The sequence below is a fragment of the Canis lupus genome, chromosome 1 (assembly GCF_048164855.1).
Source record: "Canis lupus baileyi chromosome 1, mCanLup2.hap1, whole genome shotgun sequence".
NCBI classification, from domain to species: Eukaryota; Metazoa; Chordata; class Mammalia; order Carnivora; family Canidae; genus Canis; species Canis lupus.
Window position 1 is genome coordinate 84,328,953 of NC_132838.1, and position 22,705 is coordinate 84,351,657.

The window sequence follows — 22,705 nt, forward strand, 5'->3', positions numbered from 1 at the left end:
TTTATCATTGTTAAAACATGCTATTTTAATACAACTTTGAGTAAACTTCTGGCAAAGAAAATAGTCTTTTCATGAATTTTAGACTATGGTGAGGTTTGAAAGGACATGGAATCCATGCAAGTATGGACAGTGTGGGCTTGGGTGTGAACTAAACTCGCTAGGGTCAAGTCAATAGCAAAAATACAGCTGAGAAAATTTGAAGATATAATTGGCTTTATTAAGCAATTCATGAATTAGGCAGCATTCCATATAGTAAGTAAAGAGAAGTTGTACAAAATGGAAGGCCTTTATAGGAAGGAGGGTGGGGCAAGGAAGTTATTAGCAAAAGAAAAGGGAGGATTGTTCCAGGCAAGATCACCTTCCCTTAAGGGGAATGACAGGGGGTCTAATCATCTTCCTTTGTGGATGGGGAGAGCCTTGTGATAGATTATCTCTCCTTGGTGCTGATCAGAAAATTTCTAATTGAGTGATTAAGACTGCATTCTGGGGGAGGTTGGAACTGCAGTTAGGTTAGGTTAGGTATTAAGCCCCAATTTGATAACTTTGCTTAAGTGATTCCATTTTGGGCTGTGGTTTCCCTTTTAAACAACACATGCTTTATTTCACTTACCACTTTTTTGTGAGTTTTTTTTTTTTTAACATTTTAGGTTAGGACCAATTAAGGAACATATATAATAGTGTGAAAACTATTGAAATACTTAATATAAACAAAAGAAATAAGAAATGAGACCTACTTGAAGCTTTCTTAAACAATAATCAGGGTCTGACCCCATTCAACCACAAACCCTTGGCATCCGCATGCTCAGGGTGGGACATCTGGACCATCAGCTTCACCTCATTACTCAATTCTTGTCTGTACAATGGATTAAATAAAGTTAAAGTTTCTACTTAAAGTGTAAATACATGTAAAACCCTTTAAAAAGCTACTGGTGCATTGTAAGAGTTTGGTCAGTGCTGGCTATTATTATTATTGTTGCTATCATTAATTCCAAAAGGGCAAATAGGAATGCATTAGTTTTGGAATGTTTATGTATATAAAGCTATTAAATTAATTTACTTCAATGAAGCAAGGGGCATATCCACAGGATGTTTTGTTGGGGCAGTAGAGAAGGTTAGAGGAAAAACAAAATAGAGCATTCATGTTGGCCTTGAGGACTTTCTGGTCAGTCAAAAATAGGGGCAGAACTGAGGTTGTAAGCAAAAATTGCCCAAAGGGAGAGGAGAATTTTTCAGGTAAAGAGGTCAGAGAGGAGAAAGAGGTGTTTAAAGAGAGTAGAGGAAGCAAAGATATCAGAAATTCATTCCACTGTGCCAGTAACTTTCCCTAAGAATAGCCCTTTACATATTTCTGCCCATTTGTCTCTTTCTAGCAGTCACGGTGTTTTGCATGATTTTTGTGTTAAAGTTTCATCTCTAAACTGATTGCTCATAGGCGTGTCCAAACACGTTGGGGATGCCCTGAAAGCCCATTCCTTCCAGTCCTTGAGAAAAATCTGGACAGTTGGAATCCCTCCTTGGGGTGTCATTGAGAACCAGAGAGATCTTATTGGAAAAGATGTAAGTAGACAACCTGTTCACAGCAAAAAGAAATGAATGTGTGTCCAATTGCCAATTCAGCACTATACCTGGGTATCTAAAAGACATCTTGAATGTAATATAACCCAAATCAACTTTTGTCTTTCCACTTGCCTTATCTTAGAAAATGATGATCCCATTCTTGCAGTTGTTCAAGCCAAAAACATTAGACTCATCCTGGAATGATCTCTGTCTCACACTGCAAACCTAATCCATCAGTAAATTATCTCAGCTTTACTTGAAATATAAAAATATATCCAGAATCTGACCTTTTGTCATTACCCCCACCGTTACTGAGCAGGTCCAAGACACCATTTTGTGTCACCTGGATGACTATAGAAATAGCCTTCCCATTTCTCACCCTTGTCACTTCTTCTAATATAAGCTCAATACAGTAGCGAGAATGATTCTTCTAAAATATAAATCAGATCATGCTACTCTCCTATGAAAAACCCTTCAGTGGCTCCTGTCTTGCTCAGAGTAATAGTTCAATTTCTTGTAGCGGTGTGTTTGCGATAAAACAAGGAACATTCGTAATTTGACCCTCCTCTTTCCCTATCTTTTAGGACTCTGCTTTATTCATTCCTGTGTATCGATTCTTTCATCCTGTTTTTCTATAGGGAATGGACTTGTCTAAGACTGTTTATAAGAATAGTGTATATTTCTGATAAAAATCTCAGGTATTACAAAGGGTAGGAAGAGGAAAGATAACCACTATTAATATCTTGGCGTGTATCATTCCAGAATTCTAAGTATGTGTACATATGTATAGTAAAAAAGTTTGTATGAAAAAAGTGGTAAAAGAAACCCACCAATGTGAATCTGTTTTTTTAGCTTAACTTTTTAACAGTTACTTCTCTGTCATTAATATAGACATGTGTATGGTTTACCTTAACTTTCATTTTGAAAAATTTCAAACATATTAAGGAGTAGACAGATTAAAATAGTGAAATCCTATGTACCCATCTCCTAGCTTCAACAGTTATAAGCTCAGGGTTAACTTTGTTTCATCTATCCCTTTATCCATTCCCTACCTCTTCACTCCAATATTTTGAAGCAAATTCCAGACATCAAATAATGTCACTAGTAAATATTTTAACCAATGTTTCTAATTTAGCAATTAATTCACCAGTACTTTGATATTTCTAAATACCAATAAGTAGATATGTCTGAAATATGTGGACAATTAAAAAATGCATAACCACATTGCCATTTTCATATTAACATTTCAAACTAACAATTCCTGAATATCCTGTAAATTGGTAGTTTGATTTAAAAGTATGATCAAATGCAAGTTCTTTTGTGTGTGCAAGTTTATACCATAAGAGATGTGTCCTTCCCTTGTACCATATGATTGTTTTTCTTTTTATGATGTCCTTGCCTAGATTCATGATCTCAACTGAGTTGCAAATGCTGATATTTAATTATAATATTCTTTCTTAAAGGGAAACATTTTCTCATCAACCATTTGGTTTACCTTGTGGTATAGTTGTATGGGAAAGGGCAGAGTAAATGCTTGATTCTTTCTCTTTATTTTCCAATTTTCAAAGCAGTGATTTGTTATTTACCTCCAAGGTGAACAATGAGATTTTTTTTGGTTCCTGAATTGAAATGTATCAAACATAATTTATTTAGTATATTTCAATTCATTATTCTATTCTAGTTATTACTTTTAATTATGCCCAAATTGTCCCATTTTGGCCAGTGGAAATTTTTCAAGTTGTCTTGAGTCCTTTTAACACAATTCTAGTTGTTTTTCATTGCTTCCTTGTGTTTTGGTATGAAAAAAGATTTCCAGGCTAATAATGTATATTTTTTGCTCCTTGAGAAATGACTGATTTCTTTTAGTGGGAAATTGTATTCTGGGGACCAAGAGTGCATTCTGATTTTTAATGCCTGATAATGATCTACTGAACTGTTATACTTTAATAATAATATAATTTAACCTTTCCTCTATTATTGTCCATTTTTACTTGCATAAAAATGATATTAATGTTGTGATAAGATGCTTAAGATGTATTAAATCTATCAATTATTTTCCTTTTTGGTTTCTAGTGTCAGTGTCACACTTAGGAATTAAAAAAGATAACTTTTAGGGACGCCTGGGTGGCTCAGTGGTTGAGCGTCTGCCTTCGGCTCAGGTCATGATCCCAGATCCTGGGATCGAGTCCCACATCAGGCTCCCTGCATGAAGCCTACTTCTCCCTCTGCCTGTCTCTGTGTCTCTCATGAATAAATACATAAAATATTTTTAAAAAGATAACTTTTAAAGACTAGTGTTGGTAAAGTTTATAGTACTTTTCCCATCATTATTTCTTTTTTTTTTTTTAATTTTTTTTTTTATTTATTTATGATAGGCACACAGTGAGAGAGAGAGAGAGGCAGAGACACAGGCAGAGGGAGAAGCAGGCTCCATGCACCGGGAGCCTGACGTGGGATTTGATCCTGGGTCTCCAGGATCGTGCCCTGGGCCAAAGGCAGGCGCTAAACCGCTGCGCCACCCAGGGATCCCATCCCATCATTATTTCTTTTAAGCCTCAGAGGTACCCTCTGCTGTAAGAATTATTATCCTCACTTATACATGAGGAAAGTAAGCCTGAGAAAGGAGACAAGAATTACCTCGAGTTAAAATTAGGAAATAGAAGAGTCTGGACTTAAACTTGTACTCTCTGACTCCAAATACCGTGCTTTTGTCTCTAAAAACAAATAAGAATTGGAGTAGCTTAAGGAAGAATCCACAAGTATCAATAAAGATCTGGATGTAAGTTTTATACTGAATGGATGGATATCTAATCAGTTGGTTGGCTGTTATTCTTCATTTCATTTGGAATACTTGAAAAAAAAGCGGTATCACAATATTGTTTTCGAATAGGTCTACTGAAAGGCATATTTTTGGGATAGTGATGTAGTCTGCATATCACTGCACCTCTTTGAATTGTTTTATAATGGTATGAGACAAGATAAGTACAGAAATTAAAAATAAATATTTACAACCATTTTTAGCAATGTGACAGTGCTGTGATGTCTAAGCATATGGCCAGTGGGCTTATTGTGTTGAGCACAGTGTGTGTGAGAGTTATTGAACTTATGCCATGAGTCTTATGTAGTATGAGACCTCATCCTCATGTAGGATGAGAGAGACCTCATGAGACCTCGTGTAGGATGAGCCAAATGCTGGTTACACATAGGACCACATACTAATCCATCAAAAAATGTGATATTAAAAAACCAAATAGATCCTTCATCACAGATAGCGTGACAAACACTGTTCTAGGTAGTACTTACTAATCTTGGCAGGAGCTCTGTGGTGCTGGACAGGCCTTATGGAGCAATTGAGCCCAGGGAAGAACCTTGAGCTCTGAGCTTCTCATCTTTACTGTCTTTCAGGTGGTATGCCTGTACCAGACTCTGGGCAACCCCCTTAGCAAGCTTACCACACTCAACAGCATGCATTCCCACTTCATCTTGTCTGATGATGGGACTGTGGGCAAGTATGGAAATGAGATGAAGCTCAGGAGGAATCTGGAAAAGTACCTCTCTCTGCAGAAAATACACAGCCGTGAGTACCAGAGGCTCAACCAATAGGGCCTCCCTGGGGGGCTGCTCTGGAAAAAGGCACTCCTTTGTTATCCATAGAGTAGAGACATCCAAGTTGGTCCTTGCCTTAAATGAACAAATGTGAACCCACAGCCAGAAGAAAACAGGATGTGAAGTGGTGTGGAATTGTGCGTGACAGGAGAGAGGAAGAAGTCTTAGAGGACATCATAGTCATCATAGAGGTTTTCTAGAACAGTGGAGACTTTAGCATAGCCCCCAGCTGTTTGTAGGGTGGGATGAGTGGAAGATGCTATTGTGCTTGTGGGGAGTATTGACGCCAGAATGGGAATGACTCAAGAGCAGTAAGGAGGCTGGCCTGAGAAGAGTGGGGCATGAGTTTGATCAGCTAAGATGGCATTTCATGCCCCAGATAGGGAAAGGTTAAAACCAGACAGGGCTTTTAGAAATAGGGACCTTTGAAAGTTTCAGTGTTGTGTGCTGCTTCCAAGGGATGCTTTGAGATAGCCATTTTGGTAGTGTTAAAAAAAAAAAAATTCAGCTGAGTATATGTAAAGATCTTACTGGTCTTATTTAGTGATTCATCAGTTGGGCAGCATCCCATCTGGCAGATGGAGAGGAGTTCCAAGGAGATAGACAGAATAGAAAACTTTTATGGGCAGAAGGAGGTGTGTCAGGGGAGTTATTCTGACAAGGAGTGGATTGTTTTGGGCAAGGTCACCTTCCTTTGGGGGAAGGTGGAGTGGGGGTGGGGGCAGATGACCTCAATAGTGCCAACCAGGTAATTCCAGACTGACTGGTTAAAGGTTACATTCCTGGGAGAGGTTGCAACTGCAATTAGGTAAGGTATTAAATCTTGGTTTGCTGTTGTGGAGCTTAGCACAAGTGACTCTATTTTGGGCTTGTTGTCTCTTTTTTTAACAGTAGTACCTATAGGAGGGAGAAGGGAGGGGAGGTGTGGAAAGGTAGGTGCTGCCTGAAGAAATGGTGACTTTTCATCCAAGGCAGCAGAAAGTGGGCCTCTGCCTCTTTTCATGAGCTAAATCTTCCACAAAATGTTCCCACCCTGGGGGCAGAACACCAGGGAGCCAAAGCCCCTTGAAAGGCTCAAGTCCTCTTCAACTTTTGACTTTTGGCCAGAAGTGCTGAATGTCCTTTGAGTTTTTTTTTACCTTGATCTCCTGAGGCAGACTACTGTCTACTACTACTGTCGATGACCTTGGCCAAGGAAGTTAATATTTGTTGAACAGTTTTCTTAATATAAAAGGGAAGGAATTGTCTACCTTTTGTTGTGAGAATTGAGATAATGTATGCTTGCTGTGCCTAGGATAGTGTTGGGTACATAGTATGCCCTCAGTAAATATCTGTTTCTTTCTTTTATCCTCTTTTGATATAGGCTTAATTTCCTTGTTGGGAGGGTAGGTGTGGGAGGGACCCTTGGAATTGTTGCCAGTCACTTAGAGCTTAGTGTGAATGAAGGTTGGAGGCTTATTTATGTAAGAAAAGGAGAGAGAAGATCAGATATGTGGTCCTCTGTGGAGTAGGTGTGAGTGAGGATAAGGGAGACCCACAGAGGAGAGGAGAGGAAAAGAGAGACGAGGAGAGGACTGGTTAGGGACTGGCTCTGAAGAAGGGTCTCATGGGTGAGGGCTCCCTTAGAGGTCTGAACTATCGATTGCCTGAAATATCCTGTTGCCTCTATTGACCTATGCTCCCACAAAAATTGCTCAGGGGTTTCATACAGCATCAGAATGTGTGCCCCAGGAGAGCAAAATCTTATCTTTTTTATTATAACCCTGCTGATTCTCCATTTGTGGATGTGTGGATACAACCTGAAGCTTGCATATAGCACCAAGTAACACTTCTACTTTCAAAGATCTTGAAACTGAGGATTTATTCGGAGAGTTTCACTTTGTGTGTAAAAGAATGTAGAGTCCATTTCAGTGGATTGGTAACATTATTCTAACAAGAACCAGTATGAAGGAGCAAAAGCAGTAAGGTACCTACACACACACACACACACACACACACACACACACACACACACATACACAGGGAAGGAAGAAAGGAAGGAAAAAGAAGGAGGAGAAGGACAAGGAAGAGAAGAAGAAAGGAAATAGAGGAAAGGAAAGGAGGACAAAAGAGAAAAGCCCCCAATGACCTCAAACTCTTACATATAAAAGCTGATCTTTGTGCCCACAATGCTCACTAGAGAGGTTTTCTACTATATTTGTACTGCTCAAAAAGGATTTATTTGGATGGAATGAAAATAGTTAAATATTTTGTTGATTTCTTTTTTTTTTTTTTTCTTCAGCAAGACTTCTTGGAGTCCCTGTAAAACCCTTGATATTGGCCAAGAGTACTTAGAAAAAAACCCAAAAAATCAAAACCCCCTAAACCCCTGATATCATAAAGTTGCAATAGGAATTCCGGGGTTTCAGCTGTTTGAAATGTGGCCAATGTCAGTTCCTAAGCCCCTAAGAATAGAAAGCACAGGATCAGATGCATGGTATCTCTTCATAATCCAACTGACAGTGGAGAAGAGTGCTTTCCTAGGATGTCTTATTATATGAGCTTTTAATTTGGAGGCATGATATCATATTCTTGCCTAACCCTGGAGGCCAAGAATAAAAGCAGTTGTGTAGTGAGATTTCTCAGCAAGAACTTGACAGTTTTTTTTCCTTTTTAACAAATTTAATTAGCATCAGTAAGATTCTTTTTGTAGAAGACAATCAAATATTTTTATTTTTGTGGGAATTAGTTATTGCTTCAAGAAAGATGTACCCAATAGAAATTGAATTCCCTTTTTACCTTATTGATTCTTTTGTGATGGTAAGAGTGCTATATACTCTCATATTCAGATAAAGCAAAGATAACATATAGGAGAAGGAAGGGTTTTCCATAATCTCCCAATAAAACTAACCATTGTCAACATTTTCATATATATGCTCTCAGAAATTTTCTTTCCTTTTTCAAAAAAGATTTTAATTAATTTATTCATGAAACAGAGGGAGAGAGAGAGAGAGACATAGGCAGAGGGAGAAACAGGCAGGGGAGCCTGATGGAGGACTTGATCCCTAGACCCTGGGATCATGCCTTGAGCCGAAGGCAGATGCTCAACCGCTGAGCTGCACAGGCATCCCTATTAGGAATTTTCTACACACACACAGAGCAATATTTTTTAAAAATGTTGAACACTAGATTTATATAATATCCATGCTTCATTTGTAATCTTCTCTCTGCCAGTAAATATGGGTACATTTCCACATCAGTAAGCCTAGTTTAACACATCTTTCAGGGCTGCATAGTATTTCATTATATAGAGCATAAGAGACTTTCTTACAAAAGTTTTTTCCATCTATGTCATTGTCTCTACTTCTCTTTCTGCTCCTGGCTCTGTCCCTCCGTGCCAGGGGTTTTACACACACATAGTCACCTGGACACCCTAGCCTGTATGTCCAAGCTCTCATCTTCCCCTCCCCTACATCCCAGGGTCATTGTCAAGTATGTCCTGGGGGAGGACATATCTGGGGCATAGGCCCGACAGCTCCTGGAAGCAGGAATTTGGGGGTCTAGGGCAAGTAGGGGAGAGGGCACAGGCTTCTCTCAACCATTGGTCCTGTAGACCCTGCACTGTGAGGGGGTGGCATGGCCAGAGGAGGGTCTGTTAAAGGGCCTGGGATAAAGTCCTCTGATGTCCAGTGTGAGCGTGGTATTGCCTGCCAATTTTACTTCTTTAGAAAAGTAAAATAAAATGTCGATTTAAATATATCAGTACATGTACAGCATAAAAGTTAAGTAAGTTTATAGAATAAACAAGTTCCTCAATTTTTCCCCAAATCTTTCCTTCCCTTCTCCATTATTAATAGTTTGATGTGTACCCTTCCAGAGTTTCTAGTTCTATATATATATATAGATAGATAGATAGTGTAGAATGGATATATATACACATAAATATATAAAAATGTATATATATAAAATGTATATATGGATAAGTGTATATATAAAATGTGTATATGTACATATATTTATACACATGCATGGATATGGATATATCTAAATGTATACATGGGTATGTACATATAATAAACATTTATGCACACATATACACATATATCATGCAAGCACATATAAATACCTATACATAATGCAAACATTATATAAAATACATACTCATGTATGTGGTTTTAAAAATATAAAAAGGTGGGCAGCCCAGGTGGCTCAGTGGTTTAGTGCCACCTTCAGCCCAGGGCATGATCCTGGAGACCCGGGATTGAGTCCCACATCGGGCTTCCTGCAAGGAGCCTGCTTCTCTCTCTGCCTGTGTCTCTGCTCTCTCTCTCTCTTGTGTCTCTCATGAATAAATAAATAAAATCTTTAAATAAATGTATAAAAAGGATTATACTATACATATCATTCTGTAACTTTTTCATTCAATATCTTCAAAAAGAAAGACTCCATGGTCTTTCCTTTTTTTTTTTGGTCTTCCTTCTTTAATAAAATGTGTACTCATGATAAGAAATTTAAACAGTGAAAAGTGGAATACATTGAAATGTAAAAGTCTGAAAGTTACCCATTCCATCTTGTTCTTAGACATATCATCATTAGAAGTTGATTAGATTGGCAAAAGTTTGATCATTTCTGGAGATGAGTGATAGTTATATTGGGATCCATATTTTTGGTTTTCAAAATATGCTTGAAGTTTTCCACAATGAAAAGTAGAAATTTCTTGAAGGCTAATTTTTTAAAAACATTTTAAATTAATGAAAATCTTTGGCTACTTTGTTTTAGTATATGTGCTGCCGAAGCGAGCACTTTGGCTACTTTGTTAAATGGGGAAAGCTTGAAGATGCTCTTACCATATTTATGCAACTTTAATTGAAAGTCCAAGCTTCTGGCTTGGTCTTGAACTAAGGAAGCCTGAGTGAGTCAAGGAAGGAAGAGGGGTGAGCATAAGTATTAGGTGTATGGGGTAATTGAAAGACTTGTGTCCAGGAAAGTAACATGGATGACTGGCAATATAGGGTTTCTTTGTAACAGTTTGGTATTGTCTGTCATCCAAAACAGGCTCAAGACAAGGGGTGCCTGTGGTGGGGCTGGTGGTGGAAGGAGGTCCCAATGTCATCCTCGCTGTGTGGGAGATTGTGAGAGACAAAGACCCGGTGGTGGTGTGTGAAGGCACAGGCAGGGCTGCCGACCTCCTGGCCTTTACCCACAAACACATAGCAGATGAAGGGTGAGTGTCTGACTCCTCAGTTTTTAAACCATGGTAACTATTTATTCCTCCATTTTAGTTCTTTAAGCTCTCCATTTATGTGGGCCACATATCTTGGAGGCCAGAGATTGAGACTAGAATTAATTTTTCAGTGATTTTTATATGTATTAGTTAATGCCAGAATGCCCTTCACTGATGTAAGTTGCTGTTTCCATAGCTGAAGAATGGCCTGTCTCTCTCAGGAGCTCTAGAACCCTGTGTGAGCTGGGGTGGGGTGGGGTGGGGGGAAGGGGTAAAAGCACTTTCAAGGTGGGAGTGAGGGAGAAGACCAGAGCTGGACCTAGATCACCTTCGGATTCATTTCCCATTAGTAAAAGGAGCAGGAATTGGGGAAATCAGCATCCTGGCATTAATATACATTGTGTTTATTTAAGGTTTTCTTTAGCCTTTTCAAATAAAAAAGGTGGTTTCTCTCTGGCCATGCATCTATCTAATGTGATTCTTCCAATTTTAAAAGCGTGGTCTTTCTCCTGTGTTAAGTAAATCTAATGCCTGTGAACTAAAATATTGACCCCACCCATTTACTTAATAAACATGTTTTAGAAATCTGTCAGCTCCAGAACCTTGCCCCAGAGTGCATTCTTTCCAGGATCCTGGTAGATCCATCCATGCTTGCTTTCAAATTCAGCCTCCTGCTACCTTGCTTCCCTTTGCTTCCTGCTCACTTGCTCTCAGAGCAGAACTGTGCAAGGAATCCTCTTCAGTAGGGTGGGACACACAGGTGCTCCCCCGCTGAAGTTGCTGGCTCCATCCCTTCTCTGCATTGTGCTGAGTCATGACCATTTATCTCTCTCTCTCAGGGCCCTACGTCCTCAGGTGAAGGAGGAGATCATCTGCATGATTCAGAACGCTTTTAACTTTAGTCTTAAACAGTCCAAGCACCTTTTTCAAATTCTAATGGAGTGTATGGTGCACAGGGATTCTGTGAGTATGATGAGTTGATAACTCAACTGACTTTAAAAACTGATAATTTGTATCAATTGTAATATTTATTTCCACAACTTTTAAAAATAAGGAGGTTTTTTTTTTTAAGTTTTATTTTACTTTTAAAAGTAATCTCTACACCCAACTTGGGGCTCACACTCATGATCCCAAAATCAAGAGTCACACACTCTTCCGACGGAGCCAGCTAGGTGCTCCCGAAACAAGGAGCTTTTCATTTTAATTTGATTGTATAGAACTCGATAGAACTTGACTGTTAGTTGGGTAAACTTGGCTTTTTATTTCCTCCTCTCCCCACTTCCTCACAATGCTTCAAATTTCAGAGTGCACTTAGGAAAAAAACTTAATATAGCAGTATTACAGAAAGTGACCACATTTAGTGAAGATCACACATAAATATTTTCAGAGGGTAAAAGAGCAGCTCTATGTTTTAAAAGAAGTCTAATCTGCTGGCTTAGATGACTGCGTCATAACATCTCAGTAGATCCTGCAGGTGATCTTTGGGAACGCACTAAACACTGGGGAATACAAGTATATACTCTGGGACAAATGAAGGCCATAAACTATTGTCTGTGAACATAATGTAGATTCAGGAAAAGATTTTAGTGTTTTAGGGTACTTTGACCCAAAGTTTTATCAATGAGTTGGATGAGATGAAGCCAACAATTATAGTAAATATGCAAATATGTCATGATTCACAGTGATCTTTCTAGAATTCAAAGGCTAGACCAAATCATTCAAGATTTTGATAATACTTAAGCACCTGGCCTCAAAAACAAAAACAAAAATAAACAATTGAACAAGCTCAGGCTGGACAAAGCATAGCTAAACATACATGACAAACACTTGGTTTCAGCAGACCTAATAACAAAAAAATAACAACCATGTCTACAATTAACATGTTTTCAGATGTATTTTTTTCACCTTGAAGTAACCCCATGAGTGAGTTCAATATGGCAGTGATCTTTTATTCCAGTTTCAGAGATGCCAAAGCTAGAACCTAGAGAATTTAAGTGTTTTGCCCAGAGTCATGTGGTTACAAAATGGTAGAACAGAAATGTGGGGTCAGAGATGAAATCTTGTATGTGGTCTACTGCATTTGATATTTCCCACAAAAACCAATAAGAAATAAGCATCTAGGGGTGCCTGGGTGGCTTAGTCGGTTAAGCTTCTGACTTCGGCTCTAGTCATGATCCTGGGGTCCTGGGGTTGAGCCCTGCAAAGGAGTCTGCTTCTTCCTCTCCTTCTGGCTGCCACTTTGCCTACCTGTGTTCTCTCTCTCTCTCTGTCAAATAAATAAATAAAAAATCTTAAAAAAAAATAAAGAAAGGAATGGGGATCTTAAAGAGATTTGTGTCTTCCTGTTATCAAAGAGAGTAATGAACATGTAATCATCAAGAGGAAACTAGAGTAGGTGCCAAAGGCTTGCACTTCTTAGGAATTAGGTCTTCAGCTCCTGCATAATTAAGAGTTGATTTTATTCATGCACATAGAGGGGTGAGCCAATACTTGAATTGTGGAAGCATAGGTTTTCTACCTTTGTGGGATCTTAGAGATTATTTAGTGGGTTCCTCTCACCTTGTGGATGAGGAATCTGAGATTCAGTGGCCTTAAGATATTTCCCCCAGACTGACTAGTTAGTGGTCTATCTGGGCTCACCAGACTTGACTCTTTTTGTTGAATAGTTCCCTTGACTATATAAAATATATTTTCATTTTTTAAAAATATTTTATTTACTTATTCATGAGAGACAGAGAGGCAGAGACAGGAGAAGCAGGCTCCATGCAAGGAGCCTGATTTGGACTTAATCCTAGGACCCTGAGATCATGCCCTGAGCTGAAGACAGAAGCTCAACCACTGAGCCACACAGGCATCCCATAATTTCATTTTGAAAGACTGAGATACATTCATTAACTGCAGACAATCTTTTCTTTTTTTCTTTTTCTTTAATTAATTTATTTAAGGAGTGAGGAGAGGCAGAGGGAAAAAGAATCTTAAGGAGATTCCACATTAAGCATGGAGCTCCAAGCAGTGCTCCATCTTAGACCTTGAGATTGTGATCTGAGCCAGAACCAAGAGTTGGGCACACAACCGACTGAGACACCAGGCACTTTTATAATCAGAAATAAAATTCTTGTCTTAAAAAAATTAGCCTTATGGCAGGGTGCACTGGACACAGACATTGTGAAGATTATTTGTGTTGCCCTTTCTACTCATTAATTGCATTGTAATTGCCTCATGTATTTTGTGACTGAATCCTTAAGAATTCACCTCTCATTAAAAAAAGCAAAAATCTTAGTTTCTAAGATGAGGTAAACAGAAGCATGATATCTTGTGATATCTCTTCAAAAGGAATGATTTTTTTTTCATAAGGAATTGATAATGAGTTTCTTTTTATCCTAGTGAATGAGTAGTAAATTCAGTGTATTAAATTTTTTTTTATGGGTTTCCTGTAGGATAGGTAGATTTTTCAGTTTTTTTTTTCTCTCTAAATGTTCACAATTCTCCATTAACCTATTTAAGAAGTTTTCTATAAGTAAAAAGAGACTAACTAATAAAGAAGATTAACTGTGTGTGTGTGTGTGTGTGTGTGTGTGTGTGTGTGGTTTTTTTTTTTTTTTTTTTGCATTGTTTTGGTCAATTCATTACCTCTAGAACACATTTTGTGGGTACTTTTTGAAAACATTTCTTTGCTAGTTTCCAAAATGTATGGCTTTCTGTTTCTCAACTCTTATAGATTACCATATTTGATGCTGATTCCGAGGAGTCACAAGACCTTGATTTAGCAATCCTAACGGCTCTGCTCAAGGGTGAGTGTCTAAAGAGGGTTACATTTCTTCCACATTTTCTCTTTTCACATTCCATGGAACTTGGTATTTTTTTAATGTTGATATTTTAAATAAGATATATGATTGTTCTCTTCTTTTACCCTAGGCACAAATTTAGCAGCATCAGAACAATTAAATCTGGCAATGGCTTGGGACAGAATGGACATTGCCAAGAAACACATTCTAATTTATGGACAACATTGGAAGGTATAGTTAAAATGAAGTTATTTTGGAAAAATATTTCATGTGTTGGCTTGTAAGGAGGAAGTCAAAAGAAAAAATTGGCAGAGAGATAGATTGGTTTGAGAGGAGTATGGAGGTAGCTTCTCTGTAGCTGGGTGCCCAATACGTGAGACATTTCTCTCATCAACTTTGCCTCCCTAAAATCATTTTTTTCCTCAGGCTAATTGAAATTGGTAAATGGAAGGATGTTTTACTTATTTTTTTAAATGGCTGGATTTTTATATTATTTAAAACTTAAATTTTTTTCTTATTTTTGCATTGAAGTGTCATGTAGTCACAATAGAAATAAGTGAAAACAGAGAAAAGGGATCCCTGGGTGGCGCAGCGGTTTGGCGCCTGCCTTTGGCCCAGGGTGCAATCCTGGGGACCCGGGATCGAATCCCATGTCGGGCTCCCAGTGCATGGAACCTGCTTCTCCCTCTGCCTGTGTCTCTGCCTCTCTCTCTCACTGTGTGCCTATCATAAATTAAAAAAATAAAAAATAAAAAAAAAAAGAAAACAGAGAAAAGCAGAAAGAAGAGATATTATCTATAGTGCTAATGGTAACCACTATTAACATTTCATTTTTAAACATTGCAGTTGTGACCATACCACAAGTATATTATTTTTGAGTCAAAATAACACATGCATATTATTTAAGAAACATCTAATGGTACTAAAAGGCAACTAAAACAACAATAGTGCTCTGTCCTGCTAATCACAAAAGTGAAGTAATTTTGACATTTTTTTTATTGTATTGACATTTATAAATCTTCATATTTTTAAATAACAAGTCATATTGCTATTTTCTGATTCATTCATTTTAGAGACCTCTCCACTTTTCTGTCTATGGTCCTGTCCTCACTGCTACAATCTGGACTGGTTGCCTGCTGTTCCTGGTTCTGGGCTGTCATGCTGGGATCCACCTTCATCATATTGGAGATTCCCTTTGCCTCTCTCCTGTGTTAGAACACCTGTTTTCCGTATCCCATTTCTTCTTCCTTGGTTTACTCCTTTGTTTCAATGAGATGCATCCTTCAATAACTGTCTGAGTAAAGGAATATGGAACATAAATATTCTGAGAACTTAGATGTTTTGATATACTTTAATTAAAGATCAGAGCTAATTTTCCTGAATAATTTTGAATGCTTAGCTTTTAGCATTCAACACTGCTATTGAGAAGTAAAAATATTTGTTTTCTAATCCTTTGACCATTTTTTTTTTCCTCTCTGGAGGTTCAATAAATAATCTTTCCAATGTTTTGAGATTTCATAGTGCTGTGTGCTGTTGTGAGCCTTTATATCCATTATGCTGGGCATATGCTTTCAACTTAGCAATCATGGGTTTCCATGCTGGGGCCATCTTCTTTTCTCTGTTCTCTTTCTGGAATTCATAGCATTTAAATGTTGGACCTATGGACTGCTCCTCTAATCTTTTTTCCTTTTATCTTTCGTATTTTTCCTTTGGTAGATTTCCTCAACTTTAATTTTTCATGCCTTATATGGAGCTATTAGTTTCTGGTAGCATGCTATTAATTTCTATGAGCAAATTTGTTCTTTGTTCTTTACATTTTATTATTATTTTATTTTATTTTTTTAAGCATCCTGAATATAGTATCTCATAGTATCTATAGGACCTTATTTCACTGATAGTAATGATAGTTCTTTTGAAGTTCTCTTCTTCTGCATTGTCTGATTCTTACTAACTGATGTTTTGTGGTGTGTTTATTCTGGACTTTTTATGTAAGAATGGAGGAGAGAAAGCTCTTTAGAAGTTCTGAGCCCATAGGTAGGGCTTAACTGTAGGTTTAAGCTTCACAGAGGACTGACCTGGCTTCCAGTTGCTGGGAGGACCTGAGATAACAGCATATTCCTGCCTTTTCTCTTAGTCCCTTTACAGAAAAGAATCCTCCAATCCCTTGCCTGGATAAGATAAAAGCCCTCCTGCTAGTGGTAACAGAAGTCAAAAGGGGGAAGATGATTGGGAAGTCCTCTACATTAGGGATTCTGTATGTGTACATTTATTTCATCCTGGAGCCCCCAGAATTCTGTGGCATAGATTTTTGTGGTTGTTGGCTTTTTTGCGATTCAATTTCTGGGGACTTTCACCTTTTGGGTTTCTGGGGATTGCTAAGTCAATTACCATTTGACTTGTCTGCTTTCCAACTTCCAAAACGTGACACTCTGGACCTCGTTGTTCTAGTGGATTCATTTCTTAAAAAAAAAATAAAAAAATAAAAAAATCCTTTTATTGTAGTTTTATTGAAGTTTTAGGTCAAAGTAAAATAAGTGAGTGTGTTTAATTTCCTGTTTATATTGAGAAACTGGGTATTGTTTAAATGAAAATGTACCAAGTTAGAATAACAACAACAACAACAACAAAGAAAGAAACCTTGCATTTTTATTAGAATTGCATTAAACCAGTACATTAATTTGGAAAGTAATGAGATCTTTATAATTGTCAGTCTTCTAGTACAAGAACAGATTTATTTAAAGTATCTTTTATTTCATCAGGTTCACTTTTGACTATTTCTTCAGTCAGGTCCTGAACATTTCTTAGTAAGACTGTATTTTATGATTATTGTATCTGCATTGTTTTCAGTTCAAATATATGTAATTCTTTAGTTATTTCTACTTTTTAAAAAATTTCTACTTTCTATATCTCTGATTTCTACCTTTATTTATTTGTTTAAGGCTGGCGCACTGGAACAAGCAATGTTAGATGCTTTAGTGATGGATCGAGTGGATTTTGTGAAGCTCTTAATAGAATACGGAGTGAACCTACATCGCTTTCTTACCATCCCCCGACTGGAAGAGCTCTATAACACAGTGAGTATTGGAACATTCCATCAATCACCTCCCTTATGATTCATTTATTAATTAGCTTAAGATTTAGCGTAAGCTAAATATTGAATGCTCAAGCCTCATTGAATACTGACGTGCAAAGATAGGTTAGAGAGAGACAGATTTCTCAACCAAAGGACATTCTTACAAAATCCATTTTATCCTCTAGCCATGTCTGCTTTTCTTATTTTAATTAATTACACAAAATAGAAACATAAACAAGTTAAGAAAACAAAACAGTAAAACCATAGTTAAAGCCAATGATGTGAGTAAGAACAAATTGCCTTTATTGAATTGTTGGAAGCATCTCCATCTATGGTGGCTGTTAAAATTCTGTTCCCGCAACTTTCCTATGCAAACCCTTTATTGAAACCAGACCAGCTTACTCATTGTAAAAACACCGATTGCTCAAGCCAACCATGCTTCTTGAAATGTACTTCCTTGTCCTTTGAATCTTACCCTTTCTTCAAAGCCCTCTTCAAGCCCTTTGTGAATATTCCAGTTTACAGTGATCTATTCCTATGGTACAGTTTTTTTGCAACTCTTTGAGCACACATCTTCGTAGCTTATTTTTTCATGTAAGTCCCCTGTCTCTTCAATTAACTGTGAAAACTATGACGAAGGTACTTATATTCTTCATTGACTCCCTTGAAAGCTGTATTGAACATAGTAGTGATCGATAAGTAATTGTTGATGGAATGTAATTGTGTGATGGGGTTTGTAATTGTGTAGTTTATATATGATAAAGGATAGTTATAAATTAAAATTTATTTTTGTCTCTTGAAAAAAATAAAGTTTTTACCACCTACATCTATATCCTTTTTTTTTTTACATCTTTGAAAAATATTTCAATCTAATTATATCTTCTCTTAGGAAATAACTTACTTATAACTAATTGGGGTAAGCTTCATAACTAAAGATGTTAAAGAAAAATTTCAGTATTCTGGGTTATTTACATATTCTGAAATAAAATATTTTCCCCCTAGTGCATGGTAATTAAAAGGAATGAATTTTTCTTTTCTTCTTTATTACAGAAACAAGGACCTACTAATATGCTCTTGCATCACCTTGTCCGAGATGTAAAACAGGTAACCTAATTATGAATGTGTACAAACTTCTTTGTGTATTGCCTTAGCTTTGTGATTGAGGTGTTGCCAGATTTTGCTTCATAAAATGTAGATTTGGAATTTCTAGAGAGTTACCTACCCTCTTTGACTGAACAATTTCATCACCAAACTACTCTTTTTTTTCCTTGTAATTTATTTTATGTTTTAAAAGATTTGATCTACCAAGTAAGTGGCATTAACTAATAATTATTGTCTCTTATAAAATATGAATTGGAGACATACAGAACTTTCAATCAGAATTTTACCTCAATATAATACAACTGTATTTCCAGTGATAATGATACTTGCTGAAAAATGAAGAAATTTCCTTGTTCTGTCATGTTTATCAGAGGACTAATATGTGATTTTCATTGTCTTGTTATTGTTTTGACTATGAGGGATGGTTTGGGGTCCCTATCTTCTTTTGTGAATCTAAGCATTGTTCTAGGGAGCCAGGATGAATCCCACTGCTCTATACCCTCACTCATGTTTTGCTCATGGTGTTTTCACCAAACTTTGAGTTAAATCAGACTTAAAATAAACTCATCATCTATTAGTTATCAAACCTTTAGCAGTCTCTTATGCTTTAATTCTTTCTCTTTTAGTCACCAAGATCTCTTATTCACATCTGCAGAAAACTAAGAGAGACATTTTTGTCCCCATAATTAAAATCCATCCATGGCACACTTTATAGTACTTCATCATTTCTCAGAAGTCTGGTATCTTCATGGAGAGGGTGTGGGCTTTCTGGCTATGTTGACTTGGTGGGAGAGCCAGAGTAAAAGGACTGCAGAGGAAGACATTTAGTTGGCAAATTAAAAGTAAGCAAAAGCATCCGTACTGATGTAAATTTAGTTTGCATGATCAAAATGATTTTAGATTACTTCCTTGAACTTTGATTTCATTACAGTAAACTGAAGAAAAAGGAATAGAATAGGTTAAATATGCTCTTAACTCTTAGCAACTAAGAGCATTAGTTTTGGTGTTCCCTGAAAAAAGTAAATTATGAGTGTATTTACATTTATTCATATATGTATCAGTGTAATAAGCTCAATAGGTGAAGGGGATTAAGAGGTACAAACTCCAACTATACAATAAATAAGTCATGGGAATGGAATGGAATATACAGCATAGGGACTATAGTTCAATAGTATTGTAATAACTTTGTATGGGAAAAGATGGTAACTAGACTTTTCATGGGGATCATTTCATAATGTATAAAAATATTAAATCTTGTGATATGCACCTGAAACTAATAGGATATTGTATGCCAATTATACTTTAATTTAAAAAGGTACTGTGAGTGGGAGTTGAGAAGTGACAGTTACGAAGAGGTAGTAAGGTGGAGTTTTAAGTGGTCAAAGTAATCTTCATTTGGATTAAGACCCTGCCAACCATAACATTTGTTTTGGCACAGCCTCATGTTTTGATATCTTATTTTGTTCGCCATTCCATGTTCCTTACTTCTATTTGTTCTACTTCTATTTTCAATCTTCTCATTTTGTGTATGATGCAATCAACATAGTGCAAAGTGCTCTAGAGAGATTGAAGATCTCACCCAATGTTAATTTTAGATCACATATATTCAGTATATTGAAGGAGAGGAAGAAATATTCCTTAGCTCAAGGTTCTTCCAGCTAGCCTAAGAATTAAATTTTACATGAGACAGATTAACGGGGGAAAAAAACCCCGAAGTTTTATTATGTGTACACATAGGTCCAGTAATGAAATGGAGACCTCAAGAAATGAGCAAGACCGGCAATTTTATACTTTTCAGATAAAGAGACAATAAATCTGTGAAGAATTGACAGAACAAAGAAAACTTAACTTCAATTAGTAAGGAATTCTAAACAGAATTTTGGCTGGAGAAGTAAATTAATAAAAAGTAATGAGGGTTGCTTATACAGCCTTCTCTACTCTGAATTTCGCATCTCTGGTGATAAGTATGTCTCTTTACTTCCTGGGACAAGGAGGGTCCCTTTCACATGGGAGAGTTATTTCCTGCCTTCAGGGAAACAGAGGAGGGTCTGAGTGTTCTTCTCTTACAGGCTGTCTCTTAAGTAACTTTTATTTTAAATAATATGTCAAAATTGCAAATTTTGGCAATATCCTCCAGTAATTTTACTCCTATTGTAGTAGTTATATAATTTCCAGTTAAAAACAATCTTTTATACTATACTTAAGTGTATTTTATTATAAAGTGTATCTATGCATGAGAGAGAGAGAGAGAAAGAGAATAGAATGAGCAAATATAAGCACACACTTGATGTGTGTGAAATGAAAAACACATTAAGGCTAGGGTTTTCCATCTGAGCAAGCAGACTATCAGTAGTTGGTCACATTAATCAATCAGTTTGTAAAGATGACTGAAATGTATGAATCTACCTCTTTGCGGTTGATTGGTTATGTCCTAACAGATGGAATAGGAGAAACAAAAAGGGATGAAAGTTACAATCCATTACATGGTTTTGTTTCAGCATACCCTTCTCACAGGCTACAGGATAACACTGATTGACATTGGATTGGTAATCGAATACCTCATTGGTGGAGCATATCGAAGCAGCTACACTAGAAAAAGTTTCAGAACCCTCTACAACAACCTCTACAGAAAACATAAGGTACCACAATTGATAAGTACCCTTGTAAAATATGGGATAACTAGAAGTTACACTTTTAGAAAAATGGCTTAGAGAGTTAGCATGGGAATAGCTTCTAAAATGGACATCTGTGTTTATCGACATTTATTGAGTCTCTGCCACATGTAAATTACAGTGTTGGCTTAGGATGAACATAAAGATCAGGAGTTTAGAAACTCTCAGAAGAAACAGATTTATGAATAACTAGCCATCATACAGAAGAGGATACGATATGTACCATATATAAGATCTATATATATATAAGATTTTATTTATTTATTCATGAGAGACACAGAAAGAGGCAGAGACATAGGCGGAGGGAGAAGCAAGCTCCCCTTAGGGAGTCTGATTCAGGACTCAATCCCAGGACCCTGGGATCACGACCTGAGCCAAAGGCTCAATCACTGAGCCACCAGGTGCCCTGTGCTATAATGACATAGAAGTAATGTCTTGAGTAAGATTTAAGGGAGAGATGACCAGTTCTTTTCTTTCCTTTTGAAAATGCAGAAGGCAAAAACTTAATGGGCTTATATCTCTTATATCTATAAACTCATGAGTCCATAATCTGTAGATGACAAATTTGGGACAGGTGTGTTGGGGGGTTATATTGGAAAATGCATGCAGTGTGTACTATATGTAAAAATATACATCGTACATATTTTATTTTCTATGAACATTTCGAAAGTTTAGGAATGAATTGCTGCCTGGTTGATTAGCAGAGAAAATGTTGTTCATTTCTTAAAATCACCACTATTACCCAGTAAACCAAAGAGAGCCTTTCTTCTTAGAGGATAATGGACGTGTTAGAAAAGATAGTTTGGAGCATTTGGGGTTGAGAGATGAGCAGGGACAGTGAAAGGCACAGTACTATGGACATCAGATTATGTTTTTGCAGTGACAAGGAGATCTTTGTTTCCGTTGACATGTTAGAAGGTTGCGAAGGGTAGACTGGAAAGGTGGTTTGGAGTGGGATCACAGGAATATCCAGAATATTGAGCCACTTTTGACTTTTATTTATAAAGAATCAGGTGAAGTGAAGCCCAACTTGTCTTTAAGAAATAAAAGAACAAAACAAAAGGACACTCAAGTGTCATGGAGAAAATGATCTTCACTGAGATTTCAAAGGCAGAGAGACATACTTGAGGTATCAGCTCCCTCAGCTAAATGAAATATACTTTGCTGTGAGGTTACCTGTGACAAGTATGAGGACCAACTATGCTCTTGGTGTAGCCCAGTGGGGAGCTTGCTGGCCAGGTACCTTTAGTGCTTTTTGTCTTTTGAAATGGTGTGAAATTACTTTCCATTTTTGTTTCCTAGTGAAGGAGTAGAATTTATTTAGGAAACTCATAGTACATTAGAACATAGCCGTTACAAATATATGGTTTAGAGTCAGAGAGATTTGGGATGGAGTATTAGTTTTGTTCATTAGTAGCTGTGAAATCTTGAGTAAGAAGCTTAACCTCTCCATGTGTCATTTTCCTTATCTATAAAATGAGAATAATAATATAATATCTCTTTCATAAATTCGTCAAAAGGATTAGATAAAATAACACCTGGAAAACCCATATTCCTGGTACACAGAGATCACAGAGTAACTGTTAATAATATTGTGATTACTATTGAAGATGCTATTAATCCTATATCACAATAATAATGATAATAATTTGAGTATTATATTTTAGAAGTCATGATCCTATCACTTCTCTATCTAATATCCATAAAA

At 36.9% G+C, this 22,705-nt stretch overlaps 1 protein-coding gene across 3 annotated transcripts in view; it reads left to right on the top strand.

The window, feature by feature from the left end:
• TRPM6 (transient receptor potential cation channel subfamily M member 6) overlaps positions 1-22,705 on the top strand; it is a 133,123-nt gene that overhangs the window by 35,059 nt on the left and 75,359 nt on the right. For all 3 annotated transcript variants that reach the window (XM_072837785.1, XM_072837774.1, XM_072837793.1), the window contains exons 6-14: positions 1,433-1,557; positions 4,963-5,134; positions 10,198-10,366; positions 11,206-11,329; positions 14,085-14,157; positions 14,282-14,382; positions 17,091-17,225; positions 18,275-18,328; positions 20,824-20,964. In XM_072837785.1, coding sequence (XP_072693886.1) covers positions 1,433-1,557; positions 4,963-5,134; positions 10,198-10,366; positions 11,206-11,329; positions 14,085-14,157; positions 14,282-14,382; positions 17,091-17,225; positions 18,275-18,328; positions 20,824-20,964 — 1,094 coding nt within the window. The remainder of the gene's footprint in view (positions 1-1,432; positions 1,558-4,962; positions 5,135-10,197; positions 10,367-11,205; positions 11,330-14,084; positions 14,158-14,281; positions 14,383-17,090; positions 17,226-18,274; positions 18,329-20,823; positions 20,965-22,705) is intronic.